The sequence below is a fragment of the Aedes aegypti genome, chromosome 2 (assembly GCF_002204515.2).
Source record: "Aedes aegypti strain LVP_AGWG chromosome 2, AaegL5.0 Primary Assembly, whole genome shotgun sequence".
NCBI classification, from domain to species: Eukaryota; Metazoa; Arthropoda; class Insecta; order Diptera; family Culicidae; genus Aedes; species Aedes aegypti.
Window position 1 is genome coordinate 464,444,951 of NC_035108.1, and position 23,747 is coordinate 464,468,697.

Consider the following 23,747-nt stretch of genomic DNA (forward strand, 5'->3'; position numbering starts at 1 on the left):
CCCCAACTTTTCCTTCCCCTTATGTTATCAGTTTTCCCTTATGTATGTAGCAAAACATTTGCGTTCATTCTATCGATTTTTCCTCCCGCTGTCAATTGACGCGTATTCATACTAGAGTAGCCATTTCGGATTGTCGCCCGTATAGTATAGAATCGATGTGTTCCGCTTATTTCCAAAGGGGAAAAATCCTATTTCAACTAACGATAGTGCGCCATTTGTTGTGGAAAATTGTACATTTTCAATTTTTGCGATAAGTATTGTGCTTTAGTAAAAGAAAGTTTTGGTATGAAATAATTACAGTGGAAAGAACCAGCTGTTTTTAGACTATAAAAGAAAATCGATCAAACTGTTATGTTGAAGCTTTTGTGAGATTAGGTGTTTTACAGCTATAGAAATTTTCCTAACTTTTACGATTCTGTCCTCAGTAGAAAGTGTAATTACTTATACAATTGTGTCTAGTGTGCAATAGAAACAAAACTCAGTGTAAATTCAAGAATAGTAGTCCACTCGAAAAAAAACTGAACAAATTGTCCTCACGTCCTAATAGCTCATAGTAAAAAGTGTTACTATACGGATACATAGCAAGTGAAACTCTGCCCCTCAACCCGACACCATGGTTGACATAATCTGCCTAATTGCACTGCTAGTAACGGCAGTCGCTGCGAGCTGGCCGGAAGGATTTTCCACTCCACAGCACTCGATCGTCAAGCGGATGGATTTGGAAACATGTCTAGGTCGGTATAGCTACCTGAAGAGCACATGCTACAGTCAGAAATGCTTGATGCGTAGCAAGGAGATGATGACAATCAACATCCATCACTAGGGCGGGTCAAATTACAAAAAAGTTTGAATAATTTATTTTCCATATCTTCCACACGCTATGTCTAAACCCACAGATTATAAAGCTCGAATGTACTTAGGATTGTTTCCCTATCGGTGAAATTTTTCCCATACATTTTGTATGGGCTGAAATGTGTAGGAGAACATGATTTTCATAGTCTGTATATGAAAAAATACCTAAAAAGTGGAAAAAATCAAAATTTCACCGATGGAATATTTTAAAATCTTCCGATTATGAAAATATCCAGCTTTTTACGCTAGCCATAAAACAACCAGGGATGATTCGACTTTGAAGTTTCTTGTGTACAGGTTTTATGGCTGGATCTTAGTAGGCTGTTATTCTAGTTTATTGATAGAGTTGTCATATTTATTCATCAATATTTGTTTCGGATCTTTTCAAATCTCAAATCTTATATTCTCATTTCTAATCTTATAAATCATTGCTAATAATTTTTCTACCAGAAGTTTATAGGCGTCACATGTCGAAATATGCTTCGGTACTTTGGATGGATTTGTGAATCAAATGGAACATGTACCAGATTGTTGTGAAATCATCAATATACCACCGTTTCAAACCCACAAAGCTTTTGATTATCGTGACCTTCCATAGTCATTATTCATTTTCTTCGCATTAGTGCGACTTCTAACTCTTCAAGAGTTCATAAAAAAAAAAGACAATGACCTTGTACCACAGAGCTCTATAAAATACTTGTTTAATTACTTAAAAAATTTACAAGACGGAGATGGGTGGTGGAATCAGAGAAAGTTGGGCAACAATCAATTTGAGTTTAGTCTATGTCAGTATCAGTAGTCCTCTTAGGTTATTTTTTATACGAATTTGTCAACCCTAGGCTGCATCTCAGGATCAACAGCTTTACTTTCCTTCTGAAGGAAAGCGTCAATATACTCTTAAGGTCATAAGTGACTATCTCAAGGATAATATTTGATCCCGGGTCCTCGGCGTAAAAAGTCCTCTTAGGTATCCTGAGTGGAACTAGGGAATGAAGCACTGCAATAATATTTAGTAGCTATCTGGATAGGTTCACTGAGAGAGAAGCTAGCTGCAGTACGCACAAGTCGAGTGTATTCAAATTAATTTAAGTCCTGTGGTCTCCGACTGGTGCATTCATCAGATAACTCGGCAATGCACATGAACCTCTTTGGATGTAGCCACCTGATCTGAAAATATTGTAAATTATTAAGATAAGTTTTTATTTAAATAAATGCAAAATATGAAGCCCATAGTAGATTCTCTAGAATATGACAGCTTAAGGCAAAGTAGGCCGTCATTGAAATTTGTACGTGTCGTTGATGATTGTTGCTAATTCATCTCACGATTTCGAATCAAAAAAAAATCAGTTGGTTTTCCAATGACACAGCTGAAAAAGTATTAGCATACTTTATGCATGTTAGCACGTACAGTGATACATTTTCAAGTCAATATATTCTATCAAGACTGAGTTTTATCACTTTGAAATGCAAGCTGTAAAGTCATCATTGTGGCCAAAACGAATGACGGGCTACTAAGCCTTAACGTAAACATTTTTTTTTATCATTCAAGGATTACTGAGATCTAAAGGCAAGAAATGTCAAGCGGGGGTGAATCAAAATTTTATAGCGGCGTAAAAAGCTGGATAACCCAATTACTGAACTCTACACGGGAAAAAAATCTGTGGTAAAAATAACTATTTTAGCTGACTACGCCCATTCTTAAAACTACCATGGAAACTCAGACCAATTTACTAAGTATGTTTACGGTACACCACACCACATTACTGGTACATTTGACAGAAATAATTTACAACAATCTGATTCCAACTACAGACATGGTAAAATCAAGCGCATTTCTGGTCTGCTGAGAATTGCCGGTGCGAGCGCTTAAGTTAACCCCCTAAAATGGTAGTTTTTACAGTACAATTTTTTTGCGTGTGGTGGATAAAAATCCGAGGTACATTCGATTTGCATAATCTGCTGGTTTAGACATAGCGTGTTCCATATCATCCTTACGATAAATATAAAGTTCTGTAAAATATTCAGCTTTTTCGGTGGTGATTTAAAGGTATCCCAAAGACGATGTGTGTTTATATGGATAAAACTAAAAAAAAAATCTAGACATGTTAGTACTGTAATGTTGGTAAAAGCTTATCATCTCAAAATGAAAACTCATTCATCAAACCATAAGGAAGGAAGATGCTGAAGAGAGCTATTCAATATAACCGATAGGAGAAAACATAGACGTACCCAGAAAATCGCTAGAGTAGAGGTTTAGTTTAATTTTTTAAATGATTTACATGTAGTATAAAAAGGAGTTTCCTTTATTATACGGATTACATTGAAAGCGCGAATCGCATATTGCACTCACATATCGCATATTGCAAATTCCACATTTCATTATAGTGTAACAAACTAATCCAAATGTATTAAAAGGAAAAAATTTCAAACAGGCAGTGCCTTTCAAAAAAAATATTTTTAGTTCAAATCATCAAACATTTAGCCTAAAATTGAAAGCTTTTAGTTTTACCAATCAATATTTAATTCTAAACGATAAAGATCATAAATTAATCAATCATTTTATTTCTATGGGTCCTTTCTTTTATTGAATTGCATTATAGAACTCTCGAAAGCTATAAACTGTTGTACCACAGAGGTTAATTTTGTACCTCTGGCGATTTTGCAGTTTGCTCTTATAAATGGAACATTAGCAATCATGTTCAAATTAACAGAGATTAGAGTAATTCGGGGCAAAAGTTCGCATTGGGTCTATTTCAGCACACAAGACAGAAACACTGACAACATTGTGAGGGTTTGACACCTTATTGAGTCAGCTAATCACAGATATAAACACAAACAATTTCATCGAGGTACTACGAAACTGTAAATAAGGCTGTATTTTGAGTCGTTCTAATCTAATATTAAAAAAGTATGTAATAAGATTTTTTTATTGTATTGTTTAAACAAATCTAAAAAATCAAAGTAACTCTTTGAGTGTTATATTATAATTGGTGGTAGGATGCATTTGATTTGACTTGAAAATTAAGTACTTTTAGTAGAAGACGTTTTAGTTGTTACCTCGGCTTTGGGACAAAAGTTCGCAGACGCCGTGACAGAAATATTAGCATTAGATTTTCAAAGCAAAATAATCAAAACATCTTCAACTACTTTAATTTGACACAATAATATTAAAATACTACTGACTATTGACCATTGCACGATTTTTTAGATTTCAATGCAATTGTTTGTTTGCTAGATACAACTTGCACACTCACTAAAACCAGTAGGCGTATGTTATAAAAGCTATGACGTTTAAGAATTATTCAAAGCAGTAAGATAGATGTTCACGTTGTAGTGTGAATAAGAATTAATATTTTAATATAGGGAGCATAGCTTTTGAACTTTTACTTTTCCCTTCCGCATTGGTTTGTGGTCATTTTGGTGGCCATAGGCGTCATATTGAGGGTTGCAAATGTTGATCATGACCCTTGGTACTTCACGTACCTGCAGAAATATAAAACAGACCCCTATGTGTGATCGTTAGTCTCCAGTCGAGCCACTCCTATCTCTATCTCCTCGAGGTACTGGCCGGGTACGAGAAACTTTAGTGAAGATTGGACAACCAACTCGATGGGAGCTTAGGTCGTATACTGCTAGGGAAAAGGGAGAGTTTGCTTCTGCCTTGTCTGTAGTCCATGTCAGGAACGGCTGATCATGGTCCGAGTGCTAGGAATCTATTCCGTTTCCTGTTGTCAGGTTCAATTCGTAGTTGATGAGTAGATCGGAATTTCGGCATTCTAGCGGAAGAACTTTAAGCCGTCTTAACCGTTCACTGCAGCTGCAGCATTTTTCCAGCGGCATTTCTGGCAATGATCGGATTGTATTTCGAAAATTTAAGATGTTGACTAGAATAATATGCGTTTCGTGAGTCAGAAATTCGTTCGCGCAAAGAAAAATCAAAACAGAGACAAAAACGTTGGTATCGAAGCAACTGTCACGAAGTTATGCAAGTGTATATGTGAGGTGTGAAAATGTTCACTGTGCAAAAATTATTTGCACAGTAGTCTAATAAGGTGCGAAATGCTCAATACATGAAAGTACAAAAACTAAGAGATAAAAAAAACTTCGAATTTAACATGCAATACTAGATGTTATATTTCTTGAAATAAAAATGAAATTCAAGAAAATCTAGTATTGCGTTTTGAAGATAATATGTTGAGGTATAATTTGAAATTTCAAAACCGGATCTGAAATGCTTTTATTTCAATAGGCATCTTCTGAGACAAATTAGGTGCGAACCTTTGCCCCTCATTACTCTATTTTAAATACAAGAAGCTACAATTTTAAAACAAAATCGCACATGGTCTCGATGTTAAACATAAAATTTCAATATTATACACAATCATATTAAATTCGAAATACTTTAATATTCACAATGTTCCTAGAATGAAAAGTATTGAAAGCTTATTTGTTATAAATAAATAAAAAACTGAATTTAATACTACAGGTATGTTCCGTTTTTGTCACGTTCCGAAAAATTATTCCGTTTTTATTAACACAAAAATATTGAAAAGTTGTATTGTAAAGAATATAAACTAAAAACTTATTTTGAGGAAGTCAAATGTTTTTCGTATGCTTCAGGGTTGAATTTTCGACATTGTGTAAGTATTGAGCATATGTATCGTAGATGTCAAGTCCTATACCATTCAATAAGGGTTGCCTTCTTCTCGACCGCTATCCAAACAGAGTTTTAAAGCTTGACAAGATTGGCACATCCTTCAACCGTCCTGGCCACGTCCTAGCGACAGCTGGAAAGTCTTGTTTCAAGGGGGAGGACGAGGATCACCCAAACTTAGCAAACTTATTAAAATGTCGGAATCTCCATACAATAAGTTCACATTGAAGATGAGTGAATAGGACCGAAACGATTGAAAATTTAGGAAACCGTTAATACCTTACGCACATTCCCATTCCAAATTTGTTGTGATTTTGATCTTCGAGTATTTACGCACCTCTCCTCCACTTGGAAATCAAGAGATTTATGAAGAGTCGCCTACAAATTGCCATAGGCTTATTCATGAAGCTAGTTTAATGAAGCTATTACCAAAAGATTTTCCAACCAAAATGCTTTAATTTATGAATGCTTGTTGTGGAATATGTACACTTCTATGTTTCAATGAACCTATTCAACATAAGTTTTACTCAACAACTAAACAACAAGAACATTAGTTAAGTTTTTAGTCCAAAAATACATGTTACATTATGGAACAAATATAACCTTTTCGCATGTCTCTGATAAAATTGAGTATCTACAATATATTTTAGAATACTGAATCTGACGGCGTTCTTAGAAATTGACTAGCACGTCACAAGCCTTTGCTAGAGGTCGTCAAAGTTGTGGGACATCCTGGATTTATGATTGTTACAATGGAATTTAAACAATGATTTTTTAATTGTTCTCATGTTGTTTACCAAAGTAATTTTGACAGCTGATCCAGTATGAGCGAAGTATTACTTTTACTTGCGAAATAATTGAGCGGCACATTTTTCCATACGGAAAAGTGACAGCTCCATTTAATTTATACGGCAGGCGTTACCGACGTTATGAAAATCAGCTCTACTTCTCTGCAGCGTGCAGCCCAAGAAATTTCGATTGCGGAATCACTTCTTGACCGTTTCTTATCCTAAGGGGTCGTCCATTAATTACGTAAGGGTTTATGGGGGGTGAGGGGTTTGAGATTTCTCACGCGTTATACAATTTATCAATAATAGTGGTAGAGGTTCTAAAAACCGCCATAAATGTCCATTCGTAATTAATGGACAGCCCCTATCCTTTTGCACAGTACTTATGATCAGCGTACCAGCCATAAACATCAATATTACGCATGTATCTGATGGAAATGTGTATTTTCCTGTTGAAACTGCCATTTTTTTTATATTTGTTAAATATTCTGACTAAGAAAATTATTCCGTTTTTGTCACGGTTACGTTTTTGTCAACTGAACACAGCCGATCGTGTTGATAAAAACGGAACATACCTGTATAACATTTAATTACGCTAGACTTCTTCTGATAGGTACGCGTATTTCGACCTCAACTGTAAGGCCGTCTTCAGTGTCGTGTACTAGACTCGACTGACTGCCGCAGTATCGTAAAATCTGTAACAAACTTTAAACTTATGTACAATACAGTTTGGTTTAAATTACACGATTAATTTCCGATTGAATTGAAGTAAGTTTTTGGCATCGAAAATATGATGAACTTTATTGATAAGTATTGTTTAACAAATACACATTTAAATTTGTGGTAAATGAAGCAAATAAATATCCAAACAAGCAAGTAAACTTGCATGCAAAATTTTCAAAACAACAAAACATTTTGAACAGCCCTTTTGCCTATAACTGCATACTTATCGCATTCGCATTTTCCATTCACTTAATGAAATCTGTCAGATTGTTTTAGAATATTTGAAAAAATACCGAGTTGTTTTACTACATGCATTTCTAATTGTAATCGTAAAGACTTCAATGAACAATGAAATTTCAATCACGTTTATTTCCTACCTATTCATCCAACCTGCGATATGAGCTGTACAAAATGTAAGCCTCGAATAAGTATTGTTAAGTTCTTAATAATTTTTGTAATATTAATTGCATTGCTAGCTGGACCCTCTATAAGTGCGAAATCGCAAACAGAAGTGCGTGATTATATCGGATCGATCTGGTTTCTTCTCCGCACTTACTCGTCAACTCATGTTGAATAAGTGCAGTGAAGACACTAAATAGACCCAACGTAATCCTGCACTTTTATTCACAATCGGTCCATGGACCTATGAACGGGTTCACTATTTGACGTTTTAGCGGTGCCGTGTTATTTATGTGACCATGGAAACAAGTGAATTCGGTACCGCTCAAACGTCAAATTAGTGAACTCGTGCAAAGGTGCCATAATTTGCGTTTGAAAATGCTATGAATTATTAAAATCGGATGAAAAATGGCAGAGATATTGACAAAAATGATTTGTGAGCGGCTCAGGTGAACCCAAACTTTTGCACGATGACTTGAATGACTGTTTTATTGATTTTGAATAGTTTTCAGATTTTTCCGCAAAAATTCCGTGAGCGCCCTTCAAAGAATATAAGATTACGAATCTAATGACACCTTGTATTAAATTGTTGGTCGATCCAATGCACAGTGGTTCGATCTAGAACAAATGTCGGCCAAAACCTCAAACTCTCTTTAAAATAGCTGAAATCATATATTTGACATATTTTATGCCATATTGAACTATTGTGGACTTTTATTTTTGATTTTTTCTTGTATTGGACTGATAATAAGAATATTCAGGTTTGGACAATACATCTTCAACTTTTTTCAATCTTCCATACAAAATGATCAACTTGGGCATGCTGGTTCGCAGTTATTTATTGAAAAAAAAATATAAACTGTTCATCCAAAGATATGGAAGCTCTGCACAAAACCATCATAAGTAATTATGTTCATCTGGTCATAATGTCCACCTTATTTGAACACTACAATGAACTCGTGATTGGAACACAAAAATATATATTGAAATGTAAGTTTCGGTCAGCCAATCGGGAGCGTCTTAGAGACTCCCCGACTCAACTGCCTCAGGGTCGGCACGCTTACCGTAATTTACCGCGGACAGGGAATCTTCGCACTAGAATTAGGAAAACCCACAGCACTTCACTGGTCAAAACTCCTGCTTTTATTCCTTCACAAACGCAGTTTTATTTGGGCTACAACCTTCTCTCTATCCACTTCTTTTCTACACTGTCCTACCACTTTCTTACTGACTAATCTGACCTGTTAGGGGCCCCTTCTTCTTGCAGCTACCACCAAACTCTTTCTTCACGTCCTAGTATCGGCCTTCGGCGCTCTCCTGCTTCGGCCACATCTGGCCACGCTCTTCTCGGGTTGGCTTGGGGACTTCGGCTGCAGCTTTCTGGGACCCTCCTACGCGTCCTTGGCTACCGATTTGGTGACGGATCGGTCTTCGACTAATAACGATGCCGGAAAGTACCCGGAATTGGGCTCTAGGACGTCGTAGGGCGGTAATAGAAATGTGGTGGTTTCTATACCAAAATCGGCGGGGTCCTGGTGGAATGAAAAATGGTTTCAAACCACGGTAATGGAAATTGTGGTTGGGCGGTTACCTGGTGTCCAGTTTTCGTTCACTACTTCCTCACAATTCTTTCAACTTAACTTCCTGAATTTAACTTTAATTTAGCGACTAGCTGCTTCAGCTGTATCCGGGCAAGTGAACGACCAGTCATCTACTTTCTGCCCAAGAGGTTCTTGACCTAGGTCGTCGGTCATTCCCCTTTTTCATTCGGGTTTTCTATGATGGCCCCCATTTCGCCACCCCTCATGGCCGCCGAACGCTATGCTACCAGACATCTGGTGGTGGGTTTTGGTAGCTCGGTGGGTGGTAGCCTGAATGGTTACGGTCAGGTGACATATGCTTGCCCTAGCTGTATGCCTAGTGCTACTGGGAAAAAAAAACCTACACAACTTCTACGAATATTTCCTGTCATATATTTCAACGGACAAACAAAATACAAAATCACCTTAACACTATCAACTGACAAACCAAACACTTACAGAAATTCATGTGATGTCTGAAAATAAAATGTGAAAATTTCGTGCACATTTGTCCATAAATATCTCAGATCTAACCCTGCCTTTATGCAAGTATAATCCATTTAATCAGTTTCAGCATGATTGTCATGTCTATAGCTTCAGTCTGGTATCATACTTGTTTTAACAGCATAGGGAATGTTTTTTTTTCAATTTGTTTCATTTTATCTGGAGGCTGCATGTCGAAGGAAATAGTTTCGTTCAACCATCTTAATAAGCCGAGATAGATTGTGTTATTTTATTTAGTGACAGCTCAAATTTGAATTCAAGGTAGTTTAATATCCTAATAATATCAAATAAGGGTGTGTACAATATTTAATTAACCTTTCAGTCGTCGCGCGGTTTGTTATCGTCAGAATCACCACGCTGCCGTTGTGAACGAAAAGCGAGGTTTTTTCAACAGTGTTGTACAAAATACAACAGCGCGACGACTGAAGTGTTAAGATATAACACCAAAATATTGTACACATAGCGGCCCAGAGAGACCTAGCGATAAACGCGCAGCTATTCAGCTAGACTAACCTGAGAATCGTGGATTCGAACCCCACCAGTCTTCTGGTAAAGTAAATTTTCTCGACTTGCCAGACCATAAAATATCATCGTACCTGCCAAACGATATACAGATGCAAAAATGGTCAATCAACAAAGAAAATCCTCAGTTAATAACTGCGGAAGTGCTCATAAGAACACCTGCCTGCTTAGAAGCAGGCTTTGTCCCAGTTGGGACGTAACGCCTGAAAGAAGAGGAAGAAGAAAAAGAAGAAGATTGGAGCGAGTTTTTCGTTCTTTCTCGGGATGCAATTCATGGCTACTGCGATTGCAATGCACGTACTAGAGTATCACAGGATTATTATTATTTAATTAGAATTGCACTCCGTACACCTTCAAACGCGTTGAAAGTGATCTATCGCAAGTTTTCGCAAAATAATTTGTACCCTACTTGAAAGCTTTTGTTTTTAGCTTTCGAATGAGCTTATTCTCATCGCGGACATTCGCGGGCTACTAATGTCTTAGGGTATTTTTATAAAAAAATATATGTTTTTTGAGCAATTTTAACTTTAATTCACTTTGTATGAATATAATGAAAATTTTTATTCAACTCAGGTGTGCTTTATGTATATACAAACAACTTCTCCAAGATACCATTGCGGCTTGAGCTATATTTAAATTCATATATAGCTTGTGAAAAATGGATAGCAAATATTAATTTTCTTGAAAAATCATGTCCACGGTCCACTCAAAGAGCTGTATAAAATTCAAACTCCAATGAATCTGCTTCAAACTTTGGATTTAAGCAATATAAGTGTTGAGGAAGTCGGGAAAAATAATACTGTTCGGATAAAACAACTTTGATTTTTGAGGTTTTGGCCGGCCTCGGACCATTGTGCAATGCTGAGGAAATTGGCTATGTTTTTTCAGTGTGTTTTTTTGGAAAATGTCACAACTTTAAGTAGAAATTTAGTATACAAAATTCAAAAAATAATTTTGGAAAACTACATACGAAGTAGAAGTAACTTTTTGCCTTTCGAATGCGGCTTAGAGAGTTTCAATTGGACGCGCAATCACAGAGATATTGACTGAACACTTTTATATGTTTTTTAGGGGGTGAACCCAAACTTATGCACGGGAGTGTACATTTCCATATAAACCTACAACGACGTTGGACCACCTTTAAATCTTCATCAAAATGGCTGAAAATTTTACAGAACTATATTTTCATCATAAAGATTGAAAAGAATGTAAAGGAGATAGAACTTTCAAACATTTTTTTGTGCAATTCGAATCGCCCTAATCCATCACACACCTTTCAAGGCGATGACAATCATCCATTCGCAGCTCGTCTTCATCGACTTGACTGATTGATGATTTCCTACCTAATTGATGTTGCTTTGGTGTTTTACAGTGCGCTTCGACGTCCACTTGAACACGATCATCCGCACGGAGGAATCGCGCTCGATGGGGGCCAACTTCCTGGACGATGCCGATGTGAGCTCGCGAGAACAGTGCTTGCGGCTATGCTGCGAAACGGAGAAATGCGACGTGTTCGTTTTCGAGGAAAAGGTATTGATCAGAAATATAGTTATTTCATTTTGAGGTACCATTGCACTACAGTCTATATACAGATTTAAGAAGAAAGATGCAATTGGAGCTTTAGAAAAATTTAAGGAAACAGAAAGACCGTGTTATTTCCCTACATTTTGTCTTGTTCTAACAATTATCATCACCAATTTACAGAAGTCAATCTTGAGTTTTAGTAAACCGATAAAGCCGAAAATTTAATGGGTTGTGTACTACATATATAGAATTATAGTCATAAATTTTCACATCGATATACGGAGCCCAAGCAATCAAAAGTTCGGATAAAAGGGCATGTTTTGGCTTAATCAGCTTACTTTTTAAGTAATTAACCGGACTTTACAGTTCATATAAAGTTCGTTCAAGTTTGATTTTTACCTTCAAGTACCAAATAAGTTCAATTCGACCTTGTTCTGAACTTTCAAGTTGTTGATGAGTTCAAGAGTTACTTTCCTGAGAATCAAGTTCATTTAATGTCCGCAGTGAACTCTTAATCAGCGAGAAAGTTTCACTGAAACTAGATTTATACCAAAAGTGAACTACTGAGTTCACTGCTTAAGTACAATCCGAACTATTGGTTGCTTGGGAGTGGTACCTGAGATTTGCTTCTTCAAATGGATAAGATAATACAACGACATCCCGAGTATCCTCAACAAAATATATCTTCTTCAAATCTCTAAAAGTGGTTTATCGACTAATTTGATGAGATATAAGAATTAAAAACATTGAAGCCATGAAACTAAAGTGTTTTATGGACCACCCAATGTTAACATACGGAAAAAGCTCTAAATTAATTTCAGAGCTACAGAAAATCTGTTTTGGTAAAGTTGTTTCAAAAAGCATATTTTACAACTTTGCTGAAGAATATCTACCTTAATTTCTATGGAAATTTGAACATTTCTTATATCAAGCCACATGAACTAAAGGGCCTAATAGGCAACTTGGTTAAACACTGTTTTGTTAAAAGTTTCATTTTTAAGCTTCAAATGATTTTTTTCTTAAATCTGCATGCTAGACCACTGTGTATTGTCACGAATGATAATGGGTTAAAACAAAATAACTTATGTATCACTTATCGTAGTAATAGAATATTGTAACGATTTTTGTCTAAAATAATGATATACTTTATATAAAAATATAAAAACAAATGACCACGTGGTTTATAAATAGTTTCTAAGGGGATATCCATCAATTACGTAAGACAATTTTGATGCTTTTTCCAACTAACTTTATTAAACCCTTCAGTGTCCGTAATATGAATTAAAACTGCATTTATTTCTTCCTTCCAACCATTTCAGAACCAGGGCACCTGCTTCCTGTTTCAGTGCGGCCCATCGAACGATTTTCACTGCAAATTCACACACCATGCCAACTACACCAGTGCGGTTCTGAAAATTCCATCGCTGGAACAACCGCCCCCTCCCCTCGTTTCTCAAATCCATTCCCTAGTGCAGCCACCGTCGCCACCACAAATGGCCGTTATCGTGCCCCAGCTATCGCAGCATGAACGGGAACTGGTCAACCTCAAAGCACCGAAGATTCCCCCGAGAAGGTCAGAATCGCATAAATTTAAGTCGAAATGGCCTACTGCGCCGTGATGGATAAAACTATCATTTTTTATCTTCCATTGTAGTGAACAAACGACGCTTGCTCCGTTGCCACCGCTGGGCGTCCAACTAGGTCAGTTGCCCACGACAACGACCCCAAAGCCTACTACACCGACCCAATGTGGTCACTATGAGTTCCCTTGCCACTCGGGAGAATGTATCGCGATCTACAATGCTTGCGATGGAATTCCGCAGTGCTCTGATGGCAGTGATGAAGGGCCCGAATGCCGTAGACCTCCACCAATCAAACCTTTCCAACCATCTCCAGTTCAGCAGCAACCTCAACAACAGTCTTCACAGATTTCCACGAATCAAGTCAATGACATGCCTGCAGTGAAATCCATAATATCACAAGTTTTCCAACCGGATGTGCAACAGCAACAGTTGAGGGGGCTGCAAGAACAGCAGAAGCTGCGCAATCAAATACCACACAATCGGGAAGATCCGATGACTGCTCCGAAAGCGTGGCCGCGACCAGTAGTTGATCAGCAGAGCGCCTATATTGGTATGATGCTAGAACATTGCGATTTTTAGTTACTGTTATCTAGAATATGCTAAAACTAGCAGAAAGGCGTTGTGGTTTATTCAATTTGGTGGACCCCTCGCAAGCTTGCAAGTTTGCAAAAGAGCCCACTTTATGATAAACTTGAGGTATTTTTTAACGTGGTATATCTCATATTTCCAGTAAAATACCTATGAAACTCAAAGGCATTATATAGATTAAGCAAGTAGCTTATAAGGCGGCCATTCTGGGATTTTATCAGAAAAAAAAAACATTTTTTTATAATTAGCGAACCGCTCATTTGAATTTTGAGACACCATAGGACTATCAATCGTAGGAGGACAGTCAAAGGATTGTTTTACCCTGGGAGGGAGGCACCGATACTACACACGAAATATAAGGCAACGTTATTTTGAACAGCAAGATAATTCCAGCTTGCCAACAACAATCAAGGCAGGCTTCGAGAAAATCGGTAGTTTCCTTTTGTTGTGCACCTTCGATCTTTCCTGACAAACATGAAAAAAGGGCCACAGTTTTCTATGCACTAAATATTCATTTTCATTGGAAAAAGTACAGTGCTGTTCTGAATAATAGCAGCGCATGTCGATTTTCATACAAAATGCTCAACTTTGACATGCTGCAGTTTTGTTCCCTTTCAAGCAATCGAGTTGAAATTTTCTCCACAGAACTACAAATATGCCCAATTTCGTAAACACAAAATTTCAAAATTTTCTAAGCCCCTGCCGGAAAGTGAGATACTAGGTGAAATTTTTCGAAAAAATAGCATTTGAATTTCGGCTTGACATTATAGTTTTAAATTGTATATCACTTACCATTGGAACAATCTCCTCCTACTTATCAAACCTACACCTAAACCGAAAATGTTTAAAATATTTGAAGAAGAAAAATTTTAAAATGATAAACTGCTATTTTTTCGAAAAATTTCACCTAGTGTCTCACTTTTCGGCAGGGACTCAGAAAAAACTGAAATTTTGTAGTTACAACATTGATCATATTTGTAGTTCTGTGGAGAAAATCTCAGCTCGATTGCTTGAAAGGGAACAAAACAACAGCATGTCAAAGTTGAGCATTTTGTATGAAAATCGACATGCGCTGCTATTATTCAGAACAGCACTGTAGAACGATGCGTTTTTCAATGCTTTATGTTCAATCAGATGAAATGGTGCTCAAGTGACATTACTTGCGTTATGTGCATGAATTGATTTTCATTCGATTTTTATCACTTTTGAAGAAACACGAAAATGTGTTTTAATCAGTTACGCGCTTTTTTCATGTTAGTCCAATGTTTGAGATCTGGGCTTACAGTGACAGTTCGTGACAGCGGAATCTCGGCTCACTATAACGTACAGAAATTTTGTATTGGTTTCTCCCTCCCAGGTTTTACCCATGATTCAACATGCAGTAGAGTAAAGTGGGGCAAAAGTTCGAGTGGGGTAAGAGTTTCTTTTTAAGATTTCTAGCTCTATTCAAAACAAAACTTAAAAATGTCATGGTGGTTCGAATGCTATTCAAGTAAGAAACATTCACTCCAAATATCATAAAAATCGATTGAGATTTGGAAAAGTTATGGCTATTTGTTGTTTTTCGACGTGAATATTGTAATTTTTGGTCAAACTTTCGTATCATAGAGCCAATTAAAGATAAAACTTTTTCAATATTTTATGTACGGGCGTTTCTAGGCCTATCATAAGGATGCTTTGAGGTGTATTAGTTTTTGCATAAATGCTTGGAATCAATTTTTGGCCCATAGTGGGGCAAAAGTTCGAATCAGCGGGGCAAAAGTTCGACCTAGAGTGTCCATCCCGGGATTTGATAAATTTCTGGATTTCCCGTTTCCCGGGATTTTATTTCTGACATCCCGGGAATCCCGGGATTCCCTAAATGTACGTAGAATTTGATGAAAACCACTAAATTTCAATAAAAAAACATTGACATTTTTCCTCACAATCAACCTTATTTGATAAAGTAGAAAAGCATAATGAAAAAATGAATAAACCAGTAATTATTGTCATGAAAAGATCAATCTACCAAGAAAGAATTACTTGTCTAGTTGCAAAGTTTTAATACTTGTCTTTCCATCATAAGCCGTTTCTATAAGCCTATGCTGAGATAACAAATTTGAAAGTACACCTAAACTGCCGCAAACCGCAAGTCAGTACCATCCGTAAAAAATAGGCATTGAGAAAATTGACTGAGAAGTTTTCAATCTCGTTTTCCATACAAATATTCAAAAAAAAACCCCGGATATTAGAACATGTTTCGATCATGAAACTTTCATACTTTGCTTTTCACTCCTTTACTTTTCCCAGAAAAATATAAAGATGACCAAATAACGATTCATTTTGAGTTACATTATGCGAAAATCTGCAGTGGGACTGACATGCGTTTACCTTTTATTATGGGACATTTCAAATTGGTGTTTTTTTTTCTAATTTTACTGAACAAAAAGTGATTTCTCGTTAGTGCAGCTGAAACATCATTAAAAGATATAATGAAAACTTGATATCAACTCAATTTTGACCACAATGCAGATGAAACTGACTTACGATTCACGGCAAAAAAACATCAGTCAATAATTTTCAGTAATTAGCTTTAAGCATGATCTACAATACCTTCAATGATCTTTAATCGTTTCTTTTGTTCTAAAGTTTTCATGGTTTTCAAATGTTTGAAGCAAATTGCTTTAAAATTATGACTTAAGTTTTTACCATAGTTCCATTCATAAGTATTATTGAGATTTTGAAAAAAAAATAATAATATCAAACTCGCAATTAGTCAAGCTAAGTTTTGATTTTTGTTAGGTTACTTCATCAGAATAAGAAAGTCTTAACTGAAATGTGATTTGCTATAATTAACATATTATTTTGAAAAGTTACATTATCAGTATTTAATTAAAAATAAGTATTATTAAAGTTGTACTTCTATTTCAACCGAAATGCTAATTTTATTGAAAATTTCATAAATCCCGGGATCCCGGGATTTCCCGGGACAAGCATAGATTTTTGTCCCGAATCCCGGGACGAGCAAAATGGCCGGGAAATGGACACTCTAGTTCGACCCATGTATAAACTCACAGAAAAATTTGCAAATTGCCTAAAATCCACATATTACCTTCAAATTTTGCTAAATTTGTCTGATTGTGGAAAAATGTCACCAAAATGTAACATTTCTACTTGGTTTTGCGCAAAACTGCTATTTTTGAGTATAATACAATTAACCCTGTTTTGGGCAATTTTTTGATGAAAATTTAGTGTGTATTTTTCGGAAAACTTAAGTTTACAGCTGTTATAAAGTATGCCTGTAATAAAAGTATCAGTATTTTGTGTTTTAGCCAGCGAACTTTTGCCCCACACTAGATTCGAACTCTTGCCCCACCGGTGGGGCAAAAGTTCGTTTAAGACAATCAATTTTAAATCTGTTATAACTAAAAATGGGTGAATATTTTGACACAAGTTTGTTCAGCAACATTATAGCCAATATGTTGAAGGTTCACTGTATGGTATTTGTTTTGTTTCAGCTGCTATTGTTTTCCTGGAAACTTTGATTATACCACTAAGGTCGAACTTTTGCCCCACCTTACTCTAACGTCATTCCTACAGAATTTCTACAGCCTGCTTTAGATGTTCTTGGATAAATATTCATCAGCATTTTTGGAAGTATTTCTTGACAAATTACTGGTTTGCGTAGAGAACTATCAAGAAATTCCTTAAGAACCGTTGGAACAATTCAACACCGGTAGCATCATGTACTGAGTATACGCATCTTGAACAACGCTTGTTATACACAGCACTAGCGTAGTGCTGCTGGCGATGACTGATGATGCTCTTGATGGATGGGCATTCATGGAAGAAGCTGTTGAGCAATTCCTACAGAACTCCCGAAGCACACTCTGCTCACACTTAGTGAAATATTTGAATGATGCCAAATTGAGTTGATATCAGTTCTCAACATATCTTCCAATGACCTTTCAGTTTACAACATTTGCAAGAATTCAACCAATGTTTTCTCCATGCGTTTTCTAATATTTTCACAGAATAGTCATTCAAGATTTCTTTAAAATTCTTTAAGAATTTTTTCCAGTAAACTTTCGAGAAATTTCCTAAATGTTCAAATTATTTTTCCGGATATTTTAAAAGGGATAACTCCAGGAAAAATGGCATAGAGGGAGCTGTAGTAGGCCTTCACAAGGCAAGCTATTTTTCAGTTTTTTTCTCGTTTCAAGAGAGAAAATTTTCGAGGATTTCAAGAATCGTAGAATTTAGATCGTTCAATATGATTTGTTGAAGATTCCTGAAAACGACGTTTCTGAGACGATTTGAGTTCCACACAATTTGGCGGATTTGCTGTCAGCAGCGATTAGCATCGATTTTATGTTGTGGTTCCCAGTTTTTGCGAGTTGATGCCGGAATTGTGCCTTCTGTTGAGGATGGATTACCAACTGCTGAGTTTGTTTCATGCTTTTGACACTAATTTGTATCGTAGCAATGATTCATTAATTTGTTGAACAAACTATGGATGGTTCGTCACTGTAAGTGTCGGCATAAGCGCTTATCAGGCTTCCGAATTCTCACTCACTCTCACGATAATGGATTTATCCCTCACAGCAATTTTCAGCGATCAGCTGCCTTGCGATTTTATCCGTCCACAAAACAAAGCGAAAATAGATAATTGTACATTTCCGCAACTGTGAGAAGTTTGTTTTCTCTTTCTCCGATCCATGGAGAATTTTTCCTGTATCCATCGCCACGAGCAGCAGTTGCTTTTATGCACCAAATCAACCGCTCCTTTCGTCAAGTTGGTGTGGTAGCATGGTTAGCGTGCACGCATCGCTGTTGTTTTTAGCAATGTTCTAGGTTCGAATCCCGTCGCCGGCACTAGTTTTTGTTTATCCACATAGTGATAATTCTCCGGAGCAGTTGGTGAGCGAAAATATGATGGAGTGAAAAACAAATTATCCACAGAGTGGAGTGATTTTCGGTTATCCACCATCGTAGCTCCAGGGAAAATTAGTGTGAGCGATAAAAGATGTTCACGCGAGGAAGCGAAAAACGCATTCTCCTTACGTGCGAAAAATCGTAGATTTCGCATCATTGATATGAAAATTCAGAACCCTGGCGCTTATTAATGTTTTATAAAAAGATGAGCTGCACATATATATTATTTTATTTATTTGTTGAAATTACCAAAAAATAACCTTTGATAAGTTCGACATTAGAATTGTCGACTCACTGATAGATATTTTATTTTAACTTGAGGCTACATGAATCTCGTCACTTACCAAGGTGAATCCTGATCATGTAGCTTTTGATCCCTCCCATAAAACTCCTTCCTGTGAAAACCGTGGAGATGCAGAGGTGATCTCGGCCTCTAGTAGCAATGGAGTTCACATTACCATTCCTTCCCTTCCCCGATGACCGTAAGGACGTGGCCGGCGCCGTTATTGACATTACTGAGTTTGGAGTCCACGAAATTGTACATTGAAGGTGGTATACTACTCCCAAGCTACATCTGTTGGTTTTCTGTACAATTTTGATTATTCCTGTCAATCATGGAGTAGCAACTACGAATTGTACGGTCATCAATACTCATGCCCATGCTCATGCTCAATATCTCCAGAAAAAATGGCATAAATAGATGTTTTATATAACTTGTGATGAATTTCCTTAAGGAACTTCTTAATTTGGATTGAAATAAATCCTTTAGTAACATCTTAGGTTTCATGATTGAGTTCTTGAGTAACCCTTAATTAACTTTCACGAGGTTATGTGTAAGAACATCTAGACTCTTGAGCAAAACTTCGAGGTTTTTCTAAACAAATTGCTAATTGCTATTTTCATTGGCTTAAATACGGGGTGGCTAGGGGGGGCTTAGACCCCCCTAGAAAAGTTCAAGCCCCCCCTAGAAAATTTTGACTCTCATGCTAAGTATACACCTTACTTAAGGGATTTTTTCGTCAAAAGTGTCAAGCCCCCTCTAGATTTGAGTTCAAGTTACGCTAATGGCTATTTTACAGTAATTCCTTTAAAACTATCGGACGGATTCCCAGAAGAAATTTTTGTATGAGAAATCGGAGCAATTATTGGACGTGTGAAATCTTAAATTCATTTTCAAAATATCCAGTAAGATTCTACTTGAGAAATTACTCCTCGAGAAATTGTTTGGAAGAACTGCAGGATTAAGGGGGCCCAGATAGCCGTAGCGGTAAACGCGCAGCTATTCAGTATGACCATGCTGAGGGTCGTGGGTTCGAATCCCGCTGGTCGAGGATCTTTTCGTAAGGGAAATTTTCTCGATTCCCAGGGCATAGAGTATCTTCGTACCTGCCACACGATATACATATGCAAAAATGGTCAATCGGCAAAGAGAGCTCTCAGTTAATAACTGTGGAAGTGCTCATAAGAACACTAATCTGAGAAGCAGGCTTTGTCCCAGTTGGGACGTAACGCCAGAAAGAAGAAGAAGAAGAACTGCAGGATTAAACCTTGAATGAAGTACAGTATTTCCTGGATTAATGAGGATGAATTATTGTAGAAATTCATACGAAAATGTTAGAAAGGATAACTGGAGTAACTAGCGTAGGAATTCTTGTAGATCTTCCAGGAAAAATCCATGAATAAAATTCCTTGGAAACTCTGGAGTGAACCTTTTCCATGTATTTCCTTAGAATAACTCCTGTTGTAATCTTCGGTAAATCTCCAAACTTATGCAATCCATGAAAAATGCAATCAAATTCTGGAATAATTCCTCTAAGCATCCCTTCAAACACCACTGGAAGATTTCCTTGGAGAATTGGTAAAAGAATCAGAAGAAGAATTTCTGGAGAGATCTCTGAAGGAGCCCCTGAAAATATGCAAGTACAAATCTCTAAAGAAAACTCTTGCATCCAACGGCATCACTTCCCTTCCAAAGGAAGACGTCACTCTAATTTTTAAAGTGGTAAGTGACTATCTCGGGGATGGGATTCGATCCCAGGTCCTCGGCGTGAGAGGCATGTGTTCTAACCACTACACCAGGTCCATCCTCTTGTACCTTATTGGCTACTGCGTAGCGTCACGCAATTGTCGAGCGTATTGAAGAGCTCCATCTTCGTCGGTCTTAGGCGATACTTCTCCAGTTGCCCTGAACGTTTAGGGTTGCCAGGTCTTCTTCACGGGGTACAACCAGCAGATGACCACGAATGTCCACGACATCGCAATCCTTTCTTACCACAATAATTGTCGTACAGTGAAACCATCTCTAAATCTCAATATGTTTTGCTCGAACTTTGAGGTTTCTTTTTGTATGTAATTTGAATTTAGAAGAGCACAAGATTTGTTTTGTTTTAAGATCTTTCAAAAATAAGCCGCACCTAAATGCACAAGGTATCTACTTCATAGAATGAACAAATTGAAAACTAATAGCGGGTAACTGAAAAGTACTATACAATACTATTCAAACTTTATGGTCTTAAAATAAGCATTCGCATAATGTGTCCATTGTGCCCTTAATTCCTCTATCCCGTGAAGAAATACCAAACATTTATGCACCAATTTAAGTTAACCAAAACGCTTCTGAATTCGAATAATGTTTGCTGATGTCGGCCTGGTTTCAGCGAGAATTAATCATGAAAGAGCTCATGTTCTATTCCAGATACACCAGACAGCCGAATCTTCAATCATAAGGGAGGACTTCAGCTATCGTCCAATAACATCGCTGCTTCGCAGTATCAATTCCCAGAAACCAGCTATGTTCCCAACATACCACGAAACAACCCTTACATGCCTATTCCCGATAGCTTTCAGCCTGGATCTCAGTGGAACGATCCACGCATATCACCGCCTCAACGTCCAATGTGGCCACAAACCCAACAACTTCCCCAAGAACAATACGTTCAACCACCTCCTCAACACCAACCGGACGTCAACCAACTTCAACCAATTCAGACAATTCCTTCAAATCCTCCTTCTCAAATGTCTCGAAACCCACCACAACCCCAAGTAGCCTCAGTTCCTGTGGCCACTGATTCCAAACCTCCTGCTCCCAACGCCGAAACGACAAAGAACTCCGAAAATCACAAATCCGGAAAATCTTCCGAAGAATACGAATCTTATGATGAACAGCAGTACCCGGAAAAGCCCTCCGCCGAAGACCAGGAGGAGGAGAAACCGGAACCACCTCAGCAGAAGAAGAAGTCCCGGAAACACCACCATCAACACCAACACGACGAAGAGCACAAGAAGCGCAAATCGAAAACGGCCAAGAAGGACAAGGCCGTACACGGATCGGAGGGACATATGCCACCGGTGCACGAACACCTGAAGATGCTGCGCAGTGATCTGGAGATCGAGTTTGCCGATCATGACGGCCAAGCGGAACGGCCTGGCGGAGCGGTACTCTCGTTGACTTTGGGTAAGCATAACGGCTTCAGATCGCAGTAGGCCTCTGACGAAATAGAACATAAAACACTAAAAAACATGAAATGACGTAGTAGGTACACTACTCTCAGCATTCTAGATTTTGCTCCATCACTATACGCGCCATAAAATTGCAGGCAACTACAAGCGTCTTTATTTCGTCTTTGCTCTGACCCTATCCAAATGATTTCTTCTCTTCCAACCAATAGGAGCCATACTAACGGCGGCGTTGGCCATTCTGATCGGATGCCGGATGAAGGTTGCCCGGAGGAGAATCCGACGGCAGGGCAAGGGATCGTACGCGCACGATGCCGACTTTCTGGTGAACGGGATGTACCTCTAGGACGCGTAGGGCGCCCTTGGGAGGGCTGAAGCCGTAGGGTAAATGGGATGTTTTTGATTGTACAACATTGGTTTGCAAATGGTGAATTAGTTAAGAAGCATTTGAATTTCGTTCTACGGTATATTATTTGATTGAAAATCGTATATCATATGTTTAGTAATGCCTTTATTCCAGCCACAATTATGAGAGATTAGTTACTCAATAAAACAAGATTGAAAACCTAATTGATTTTTATTTCATACAAAGAAACTGAAGAAAACCCTTGATATTACGTTAAATATTGAATTATGTATAGGGTCGGTGTTCCCTTAGTGGACAGTTCCCTATAGTCGCACTAGTGGCTTTTTACGGCCGTTTTGCTATGAACCTTTTCAAAACATTTTTTGACATGAAGGTCAGGAGCTATTTATCTAAGTACCATTGATACTAATGAGGTTTCGGATGGACACAGAGGAAAACCGAATGAAAATGGAAAACTAACTTTTACTTTAAGGAAAACGAAAAACACGTTTTATTATCGTTGATGTTGTTTACAGAATGAGAAAGGAAAAATGACAGTTGTCCATAGCAGTGCCGTAGCACACAGTGGGGGCAAACCGGGCAGTGGTTGCCATCTCAACACCCCTGCTCAACCATGGCAAGGTTCAATTCCCAACGCAGATCGTAGCTTTCTGAAGGAAACCGTAGGCAGGGCCTTCGTCATAATGTCCGCTTGCTGCTCTGATGAACAAACGAACTCGACTGCAATCACCGATCGTTGAATCAGCTCTCTCATGAACTGATACTTCGTATCCACATGCTTCAGGCGCCCATGGTCTCGAGCATCCTCTACAATCCGTATAGTTGATTGATTGTCTTCCAAAATCGTTATCGGACCATCAGGTTGTAATCCTAGATCCTGCAGGCATCGTTTCGTCCAAAGAGTGTGGCACGCAGCTGTCACCAATGCTGCAACTTCCGCCTCGGTAGACGACAACGAAACTGTATTCTGCTTTCGTGTAGTTCAACTGCTTGAAAACACATCCGGTCACAGATCGCCGATCGATAAGGTCGTTCGCCCAGTCAGCATCTGAGTACACTTCTAAAAGCTTTGCCTTCATATTCGCCTTGTATGTCAGTCCGTAGTCCAGTGTGCCTTTCACGTATCGAAGTACCCGTTTGAGGTGAACCCAGTGTTCCTCGTTCGGGCAAGCCTGGAACTGACTAAAGAAGTTCACGGCTGCAGATAAATCCGGTCGGGCAATAAGCGATGCATACGTTAAACAGCCGACGAGTTCTCGATAAGGCTTATCGGTTCTTCGCTCCTCAACTCCC

The 23,747-nt window shown here is 37.9% G+C and overlaps 1 protein-coding gene across 1 annotated transcript; it reads left to right on the top strand.

The window, feature by feature from the left end:
- Nucleotides 1-99: 99 nt before the first annotated feature.
- Nucleotides 100-22,657, top strand: LOC5579520 (bromodomain-containing protein 4). Its single transcript, XM_021848237.1, has 6 exons — nt 100-734; nt 11,395-11,552; nt 12,866-13,119; nt 13,201-13,679; nt 21,327-22,085; nt 22,300-22,657. The coding sequence occupies exons 1-6, from the start codon at nt 614-616 to the stop codon at nt 22,431-22,433; spliced, it is 1,905 nt and encodes a 634-aa protein (XP_021703929.1). The 5' UTR covers nt 100-613; the 3' UTR covers nt 22,434-22,657.
- Nucleotides 22,658-23,747: the final 1,090 nt, after the last annotated feature.

What these genes read in the sequence shown, in the direction of transcription:
- LOC5579520 (XM_021848237.1), top strand. Translation starts at nt 614, where the DNA reads ATGGTTGACATAATCTGCCTAATTGCACTGCTAGTAACGGCAGTCGCT. An exon ending in GGATTTGGAAACATGTCTAG is followed by an intron (nt 735 to 11,394) that starts GTCGGTATAGCT and finishes GGTGTTTTACAG; the next exon opens with TGCGCTTCGACGTCCACTTG. An exon ending in TGTTCGTTTTCGAGGAAAAG is followed by an intron (nt 11,553 to 12,865) that starts GTATTGATCAGA and finishes CAACCATTTCAG; the next exon opens with AACCAGGGCACCTGCTTCCT.